This window comes from Lolium rigidum, chromosome 7 (assembly GCF_022539505.1).
Source record: "Lolium rigidum isolate FL_2022 chromosome 7, APGP_CSIRO_Lrig_0.1, whole genome shotgun sequence".
Lineage (NCBI taxonomy): Eukaryota > Viridiplantae > Streptophyta > Magnoliopsida > Poales > Poaceae > Lolium > Lolium rigidum.
In genome coordinates this window covers 85,090,845-85,100,879 of record NC_061514.1, presented here as the reverse complement: position 1 = coordinate 85,100,879, position 10,035 = coordinate 85,090,845, and the positions used below count along the sequence as shown (strand labels likewise).

Sequence of the window (10,035 nt, the reverse complement as noted above, 5' to 3'; positions counted from 1 at the left end):
ATCGCCATTGGCCCATTCGACAATGATATTTTGAGGAAATTGCCCTCGAAAGTCAGAGGTCACGATCTTGCTAGCCCTTGCAGGACAGCCACTGCAATCTACCAGACCAACTCGCCGCTCCCAGCCGTCCCTCGCGCTGCAAATCGATCGAATTCGAATGCCGCTCCCCAGCTGCTCTATATAAACACGCCGCGCCGCTGAGGCTGTAGTGCTACCGGCACGTAAACATTTGAGCTGCAGTCTGTAGTACAGTAGCTAGCTAGTGAGATGGAGGGGAGGTCGAAGCCGGCGGCGATGGAGATGGAGATGGAGCCGGAGCCCAAGCCCAAGTTCAGGATCCCGGTGGACTCCGACAACCAGGCAACGGAGTTCTGGCTCTTCTCCTTGGCGAGGCCGCACATGAGCGCGTTCCACCTCTCGTGGTTCTCCTTCTTCTGCTGCTTCGTCTCCACCTTCGCCGCGCCTCCGCTGCTGCCGCTCATCCGGGACACGCTCGGCCTCACGGCCAAGGACATCGGCAACGCCGGGATCGCGTCCGTGTCCGGCGCCGTGTTCGCGCGCCTCGCGATGGGCACGGCCTGCGACCTGGCCGGGCCCCGCCTGGCGTCCGCGGCCATCATACTGCTCACCACCCCCGCGGTCTACTGCTCCGCCGTCATCACCTCGCCGTCGTCGTTCCTGCTCGCGCGCTTCTTCACGGGCTTCTCGCTCGCCTCCTTCGTGTCCACGCAGTTCTGGATGAGCTCCATGTTCTCGCCGCCCAAGGTGGGGCTGGCCAACGGCGTCGCCGGCGGCTGGGGCAACCTCGGCGGGGGCGCCGTGCAGCTCCTCATGCCGCTGGTGTTCGCGGCCGTCAAGAAGACGGGGAGCACTCCGTTCACGGCTTGGCGCGTCGCGTTCTTCATCCCGGGCGCCATGCAGACGTTCTCGGCCGTCGCCGTGCTGGCGTTCGGGCAGGACATGCCCGACGGCAACTACCGCAAGCTCCACAGGACCGGGGACATGCACAGGGACAGCTTCGCCAACGTGCTCCGCCACGCGGTCACCAACTACCGCGCATGGATCCTGGCGCTCACCTACGGCTACTGCTTCGGCGTCGAGCTCGCCGTCGACAACATCGTGGCGCAGTACTTCTACGACCGCTTCGACGTCAACCTCCACACCGCCGGGCTCATCGCCGCCAGCTTCGGGATGGCCAACATCATCTCCCGCCCCGGTGGCGGGCTCATGTCCGACTGGCTCTCCAGCCGGTACGGCATGCGCGGCAGGCTATGGGGGCTGTGGATCGTGCAGACCATCGGCGGGGTCCTGTGCGTCGTGCTCGGCGTCGTCGACTACTCCTTCGCCGCCTCCGTGGCCGTCACGATGCTCTTCTCCTTATTCGTGCAGGCGGCCTGCGGGCTCACCTTCGGCATCGTGCCGTTCGTGTCGCGGAGGTCCCTGGGGCTCATCTCCGGCATGACCGGCGGCGGCGGCAACGTGGGCGCCGTGCTCACGCAGGTCATATTCTTCCGCGGATCCAAGTACAAGACGGAGACGGGGATCCTGTACATGGGGATCATGATCATCGCCTGCACGTTGCCCCTAACGCTCATCTACTTCCCGCAGTGGGGCGGCATGCTCGCCGGCCCAAGCACGGGGGCAACCGCCGAGGAGTACTACAGCCGGGAGTGGACCGAGCAGGAGCGGGACAAAGGGTACAACGCCGCAACATCGCGGTTCGCGGAGAACAGCGTGCAAGAGGGCGGGCCCAAGTCGGCGTCGGGCAGCCGGTCAAGACATACCGTGCCCGTCGATGGGTCGCCGGCCGACGTGTGAATTAAATCTCAGAGTACGAGTGTCTCAGCGTGTACAATGAAATGAGGAATTTATTTCAAACCCTGACTCGTAGACGAGTACGGCAAAATGAGACTTGAACTTCAGATTCCTGTTGGCCGTTGTTTGTGCCCTGAGCTTGCTAATCTTGATCTAAATCAAACCCGGACCTGAAGAAAAATAAAATCTCAAATTGTTTCTCTCGCTTATTAAGTTGGCCCAGTTGTCATATATGTCCTCTACCTAGATTTCTTACCTTTTCTCTCTGCGGGATAGAGAGATGTACGTATCATACATCTCTCTTGGTTGGATGATATCAAGAAACCGATCACTATTCGAGCTTTCCATCAAGTTTTGGTAATTTGACAAGAAGTTAGCACGTTCAATTCATCGATGGAGGTAGATGATGTTTGGTCATGATCGTGGGATCCCAAAAGTTCCTATTCCGCAAGATATACAACGTCTTCTTTGCGGCCTCAAGTACATGCGCCGCCACGAAAGCAACCTAGGGTTCTTGGGCGCCCTTGCGTTGCAAACTACAAGTTGGCTCATTCTAAGTGGGATGGTCTAGAAAGCCGATAGCTTGGCGAAACGAGGAGTGCAACATAACGATACATGTGTGTTCCACATTTGTTTGCAGGTTGTGTTGTCACAAGTATCATTTGGAGCTTTGTCCACACGAGACGCGGAGGAACACAAAACATAATCGTAGACACGCTCTGGTCGAGCAGGTAGCGTCTGGATAGACATCGAGCCGGTCCTAAAAAGGGACATGATCCTTGTGCGGGAAAGCGTGACACGAAACATTCTAACCTATGAACCTTGCTATATGGATAAGTTTCTATGTGTGTCGAGTACTCAATCTGGCGTTGCACGCTTAGAATCCTTGAAATGTGATGTTCCTCTTCACTAGTCATTCTCCTTTTCACACCTTCAATTTACTACTGCTTGGAAGTTTGGCGCTAACAATGCAAATGTGACAGTTGAGATAATACAATAGGATGATATAAGTTCTAGGGGGTTGTGTAACTCTGCCTAGTATTTGTTTGCAAAATTATCATCCCTATGGGTTTGGTACTGAATTATTGTACTACCTTTTTTGTGTAATCGGATTGATGCCCTAATAGTCTATTTTCGTTTCGAATATTCCAAAATACAAGGATGAGAAATACACAAATTGCAATGTTATTCGCATTTGAATTCTACATGATTTTATTTGCAACATGAATTTTTTCCCTATATATCTGATGGAAATAAGAAAACATACAATTGCAGATATCAAACAACTCATAGAAAACTTTCTAAGTACTCTGATCTCCAACATTTTATTTAAAAATATCCTTTTGATCGATAAACACTAAGCTTGAACATAGTTCAATAAAAATCTATTTTTTAGCAAAGTAATAGGAAAGCTCAAAGTCACACCGGAGTATAAAAGAGAGCTCTATTTACTTTTTATATTTAATTGAAATTGCATCATTTTTGGCGAAAGATCTCAAATAAACTGTACACCAGTTGGGCTTCGGGCATTCTCGGTTGAACAATATATCGCCTACTCCAAAGAGCCCAGCCCAGTCTGGGCCCAGCTGCGTGCGTCGCCTGCGCCATGGAATCTCGCGGGGAAAGCCTCCGACGACTACTTCCGCGACGGCGGCCAGCATCTCCGAGCACGGCCGCCGCGTCCTGGCGCAGCGCGGAAACCGTCAATTCGTGCCGCGTCCTCACCAGTCCACCTGACTTCTAACGCGTGGAAGGGGGAGCCATGAAGAACCTGTTCTGCTTCCGCCGTCCCTCGGCGAAGAGGACGCCGATGGCTGACGCTGACTGGTGCGTGTTCTGCGACATCGCCGGCCGCGCCCCCGGCTCCACCACCGATCTCCTCTACTCCGTTCCGTACACCTTTTCCTGACCATCTCCGATCTAAACTCCGCCGTCTCTTCGGATTTGCTCGCTGAACGTGTGGAATTTTGTTCCTGTTCACAGGATGACAAGGTCGTCGCGTTCCAGGACATCGACCCGTCCGCGTTCAGGTAATTTCTGGCCTTTGCACCGTGTTCTTGCAGTGCCATGTCACTGCTCGTGGCCTCGCGTTGTTAGCATACATCGTTGGATGTAGTAGTGCTTGTATTCATTTCGCCGAACACCTTCCGAGCATCGTGAGAATTGTTGTTTAGATTTAATTAGGTCTGTTCAGCTACTGCAAGATGGAAGGCTTATATGGAGCTACTTGTTCTCTTTCTCTATGCTGTACTGTGTGTGAGTAATGTTTCCTTCAGATACTGACTGTGTTGTTTTCTTTGAATCTCCGACAGCTTTTTAGTAGTACTCGTACATCATTCTGACTGTGTGTTTGTGTTAAGCCTGTAACTTAGCTGATCTTCATGAAATGTTATTCCCTCCTACCCATAATAAGTTTCGCTGATTTAGTACAGGGAGTACTGTATTTGATGTGATAAAAATTATGTGTTTCTATGTTTACTACTCGTTGGATGTAGTAGTGCTTGTGTTCATTTCGCCGAACACCTTGCGAGCATCGTGAGAATTGTTGTTTAGATTTAATTAGGTCTGTTCAGCTAGTGCAAGATGGAAGGCTTATAACAGGAGCTAGTTGTTCTCTTTCTCTATGCTGTACTGTGTGTGTGAGTAATGTTTCCTTCAGATACTGACTGTGTTGTTTTTTTTGAAACTCCAACAGCTTTTCAGTAGAACATCATTCGGACTGTGTTTGCGCTAAGCCTGTAACTTAGCTGATCTTTATAAAATCTTATTCCCTCCTACCCATAATAAGTGTCGCTGATTTAGTACAGGGAGTACTATATTAGATGTGATAAAAATTATGTGTTTCTATGTTTACTACTGATTGTCAGAGTGATGTATAAATATCGGTGGCTATTATGGATAAGTTTCGTAGCACACGACTGATTGGAGAACCTAGGGAGATGGCATGGCCTGTTGAGTACCTTGTGCGAGTCATTGTTGATCAAGACTGACATTTGTGTGAACACTACCTACTCTTAGCAAGTAGTTATCAATTTATGCCTTAGCTTTAGCATTATGTGTCTTTATCACCTTCAGTTCATCCGTTTACTACGAACAAGAACCATTGTTTATGGTCAGCTTGTGCATGCCCAATTTTTTGCGTGAAGGTCTGTTCTAAGGTTGTCTTGTTGTGCAGGCACTATCTTGTCATACCCATTGAGCATATACCAACTGTAAATGATCTCCGAATAACCAACGAACATCACCAGTTAGGTGGGTGCTCAGAGCTTCATATATCCCTGGACCGCCCTACATTTCCTATATGGCAATCATGGATTGCTCTGTGAACTATAACATTTATTCCTTTTCAGTTAGTCACATGGTGAAGGTGGGAAAAGATTTACTCGATCGAGATGCTCCCATATCTGAGGAACATAGGTATTGCTAAATGAAATATATTTGTTCTGTCATGTTGTAAATCAGCCTGAAAGCCTTCTCATATGCTGTTAAAATTATGACTTTTTTTTATCACAGCAATACTCAAGGAGCATTTTTTTCCTGTCTGATCTCTTATAAACTTGGCATGTCTTGTAGATTTGGTTTTCATCAACCCCCATTTAATAGTATTGATCACCTTCATCTTCACTGCCTGGCACTGCCATTTATGCCCAGGTAATGAAATTGCGAAACTCCCTTCCTTTGTTATTTTTCTATATGTCGCATCTGCCATACAGAATTCCTTTGAGATTACATCTCAAATAATTTATAATCCTCATCTTTGCAGCTGGAGGCAAGTAAAATATACACCATTGGGTCCCCTGGGGGGTTTTATTGATGCCGAGAAGCTATTGGAAAACATAAAACCGCAAACAGAAGCAAACAGTTAATACCAACATTTCCCTATTATTCTTCCTGTTAGCACACATCTTCTTTTTTTGCTTGCATTATCACTTGTATATAATTTGCATCGCAATCACTATTTTTGGATCGCTGTAAATTCAGAATACTTGGTATGTAATGCTATACTGAATTAACCTGAACACTTGTGGAAGTTGAACCATTTTGTTTTGTTCTTCGGTTATGAACTGTATACTTGGATACGGGTAGCACCACAATTTGCATCTAGCTATAAGTAGTCCTAACATTAACATGTCCAGAACTTATTTCCCAGAGCTGCAGTTCCCATTCACATAGTGAGCGAGAGGGGTGTACCTATGATGAACAATAATGTGTGGCACTCACATAACTTCAAAAGAGAACTCTTGATGTAAACTGTCATCACTGATTCGGGAACACAGCAGAAGAGAACTTTTGGACTCTCTTTCGCCTATGGTAACAATAGCTTTGTGGCACTCACAACGTCAAATGGTAACTTCCGATGTAAACTATGATCACTGATTCAGGAACACATCAGATGTCATTAGAGCACTGATGTTTACTGAATGACCTGATACGAGCCTCATGTAATGATTTGAATTACCCCTGCTTGTGCTTGGTATAGTGTTGGGCCTTCTGCACATAGTTTGTCTCTAGGTCTGATGGCCATGATCATATAAAATAAGATCACTATCTGCCTGTTGGTTTGGTTCATCAGCAGAACAAACAGTCCAAGGACATACTTTGATATGCCCCGTTTTTGTGCTTTAGACTGTAGGACGTGTAATTGGTTCTCTTACCAGCCAGCCAGCCGGTCATTCACCTTCACGTCATATCAACAGCAGAAGCAAAGCATCAAACACTTCTTTCAATGTTCGTAGAGGAGGATCAGGAGCACCGATCCGATGAGCCAAAGCCGTCAGTCCGTTGCCTACTCTCACGGCAGCAGTAGAGATGGGATGGAGGAGAAAGATGACATTCGTCATCGTTTTTTCTCTGTTACTCTGCGAATTTGGCCGCGACCTGTGAATGATGAACTATCATCGGCCGTGGACTCTGCCCACATGCACACCAGAGACCAGAATTTCTATAGAATTTAATCCTACATTTTTTATGGAATTCCTTTCTATAGAAGATTTGCGCTATTGGATAAATTTCTAACAACCACTTATACCATCTCACTTTCATTTTTCATAGGATTTAATGGGGCAAACCATACCAATCCTACATTTTTTCTATCCCTTCATCTTTCCTACCCTATGAGTCAAACTAGCCCTAAAGTTCATAAGAAAAAAATATAAGATTGGAGCTCATGAAAGTTTCGTCACCACAATCAAAGATAATTGATTTTTCATTGGGTTCAACTAGACATGACATTTAAATCATATACACTTTCTATACCTACGTCAAAGGAGCCATAATAGCCCGCAACGAGGTTAGGCCGGGCCGACACTTCAGGCATTAGGAATGAAACAATGAGATTACGGGTGACTCGATAGCCCTCCTCGTGTCTGATCATGTATATATATAGACAGAGTACATCTTGAGTTACAAGTTAACTTGGGGCTTAATCCTAAACACTAACCGCCGGCGGCTGGGCTGGGCCAGGCCGGTCGGTTGCCTAACACGCCCCCGCAGTCTGAACTGGGAGGTATATCGATGTGAAGACTGGACCTGAACTCCTGAAACAAAGCTGTAGGCAGCCCCTTAGTGAAGATATCGGCGTACTGTGAGCTAGATGGGACATGAAGGACACGAACGGCTCCAATGGCGACTTTCTCTCGAACAAAATGAATGTCAAGCTCTATGTGCTTCGTCCGTCGATGCTGCACAGGGTTAGCCGAGAGGTAGACAACACTGACATTATCACAGTAAACAATTGTGGCAGTGTGCACCGGGCGCCGCAACTCCTGCAGAAGGTGACGAAGCCAACAAGTCTCAGCAACCACAGCAGCCACCCCACGGTATTCGGCTTCAACACTGGAGCGCGAAACAGTGGGTTGCCGACGAGAGGACCAAGAGACCAAGTTATCGCCTAAATACACACAGAACCCCGAAGTAGACCGACGTGTATCCGGGCAACCAGCCCAATCAGCATCCGAGTAGGCAACCATGGCATGAGAAGAAGTGGAGTGGAGGACAAGACCGAGATCAAGAGTGCCCTTGAGATATCTGAGAATACGTTTGATGAGTTGAAAGTGGGAGTCTCGAGGATCATCCATGTGAAGACAGACTTGTTGAGTGGCATAAGAAATTTCAGGGCGAGTGAGAGTAATGTATTGGAGAGCGCCGACGAGGCTGCGATAATGGAATGGATCAGAATATGGGGAACCGCTGGAGGCTGCGAGTTTGGGTTTAGTGTCTATGGGAGTGGAGGATGGTTCGCAATCACGCATACCTGCCCTGGAAAGAATGTCGAGGATATATTGGCGTTGAGAGAGATGTAGAGTGGTGGGGGTACGCGTCACAGAGATACCTAGGAAATGGTGAAGAGGACCGAGATCCTTCATGGAAAAGGCTGAACCAAGGGTGTTGATTATAGTGCGAAGGAGAAGGGCAGAAGAGGCGGTGAGAATAATATCGTCAACATAGAGAAGGAGATAGGCGATTTGGTCCCCTTTGTGAAAGGTGAAGAGAGAAGCATCGGAGGTGGAGGCAATGAACCCGATGGAGCGAGCATGAGCAGCGAACCGCCGGAACCACGCCCGCGGTGCTTGTTTGAGACCATAGAGAGATTTCTGGAGACGACATACATGAGATGGATATCGAGGATCGAGAAAACCGGAGGGTTGCTGGCTGTATACCTCTTCGGTTAGATCACCATGAAGGAATGCATTTTTGACGTCGAGTTGGTTAATGGGCCAGCCTTGAGAGAGGGCAAGAGAAAGAACAACGTGGATGGTGGCGGGTTTGACGACAGGGCTAAAGGTTTCATCGAAATCGATGCCCGACTGTTGGGTGAAACCCCTAACTACCCAACGAGCTTTGTGACGAGCGAGAGTGCCATCCGCGTTATGTTTGTGACGGAAAATCCATTTGCCAGAGACGATGTTGGCACCGGGAGGAGGAGGAACTAAGGACCAGGTGTTGTTATGCATGAGCGCGTCGTACTCCTCCTGCATAGCTTGTCGCCAGGCAGGATCTCGGAGAGCAATCATATAGTTGTGGGGAATAGGGGAGGATGTGACGGCTGAAAGATTGAGTTTATCAATGGGAGGGGGAAGACGTCCGGTGGTGCTGCGTGTGCGATGGGGAGGTGACGATGGTGGTTGCGGTGGGGCTGGGATTTTGGGGCGTCGAGTGTAGACAAGGGTGGGTGGAGCCGCAGAGGCCACGGTGGGGTTGCGAGCAGCCGCGGTAGGGGTCGGTGTTGGCGCGGCAGACGGTGGAGGTGTGTGATACGTCTCCGACGTATCGATAATTTCTTATGTTCCATGCCATATTATTGATGATACCTACATGTTTTATGCACACTTTATGTCATATTCGTGCATTTTCTGGAACTAACCAATTAACAAGATGCCGAAGAGCTAGTTGCTGTTTTCTGCTGTTTTTGGTTTCAGAAATCCTAGTAACGAAATATTCTCGGAATTGGACGAAATCAAGACCCAGGTCCCTATTTTTCCCGGAGCCTTCCAGAACACCCGAGAGCCGCCGGAGGGAAGCCACCGGGGGCCCCACACCACACCCCGGCGCGGCCGGAGGGGGGCCGCGCCGCCCTATGGTGTGGGCCCCCGGGCCCCCTCCGAGGCTGCCCTTCCGCCTATTTAAAGCCTCCGTCGCGAAAACCCCGAGACGAAGAACCACGATACGGAAAACCTTCCGGAGCCGCCGCCATCGCGAAGCCAAGATCCGGGGGACAGGAGTCTCCGTTCCGGCACGCCGCCGGGACGGGGAAGTGCCCCGGAAGGCTTCTCCATCGACACCGCTGCCATCTCCACCGCCATCTTCATCACCGCTGCTGCTCCCATGAGGAGGAGTAGTTCTCCATCGAGGCTCGGGGCTGTACCGGTAGCTATGTGGTTCATCTCTCTCCTATGTGCTTCAATACAATAATCTCATGAGCTGCCTTACATGATTGAGATTCATATGATGATGCTTGTAATTTAGATGTCATTATGCTAGTCAAGTGAGTTTTACTTATGTGATCTCCGGAGACTCCTTGTCCCACGTGTGTAAAGGTGACAGTGTGTGCACCGTGTGGGTCTCTTAGGCTATATTTCACGAATACTTACTCACTGTTATGAATGGCGTAGTGAAGTGCTTATTTATATCTCTTTATGATTGCAATGTATTTTGTATCACAATTTATCTATGTGCTACTCTAGCAATGTTATTAAAGTAGTTTTATTCCTCCTGCACGGT

At 48.9% G+C, this 10,035-nt stretch overlaps 2 protein-coding genes across 2 annotated transcripts; both read left to right on the top strand.

The window, feature by feature from the left end:
- The first annotated feature begins 267 nt into the window (after nt 1-267).
- LOC124674640 (high-affinity nitrate transporter 2.3-like) lies at nt 268-1,818 on the top strand. The gene has a single exon (XM_047210682.1). The coding sequence runs from the start codon at nt 268-270 to the stop codon at nt 1,816-1,818; it is 1,551 nt and encodes a 516-aa protein (XP_047066638.1).
- A 1,794-nt stretch (nt 1,819-3,612) lies between these two features.
- Nucleotides 3,613-5,830, top strand: LOC124677741 (bifunctional adenosine 5'-phosphosulfate phosphorylase/adenylylsulfatase HINT4-like). The gene is made up of 6 exons (XM_047213700.1): nt 3,613-3,703; nt 3,799-3,845; nt 4,991-5,067; nt 5,166-5,232; nt 5,389-5,466; nt 5,579-5,830. Exons 1-6 carry the CDS (start codon nt 3,626-3,628, stop codon nt 5,679-5,681), a joined length of 450 nt encoding a protein of 149 aa, XP_047069656.1. The 5' UTR covers nt 3,613-3,625; the 3' UTR covers nt 5,682-5,830.
- The last annotated feature ends 4,205 nt before the right edge of the window (nt 5,831-10,035 follow it).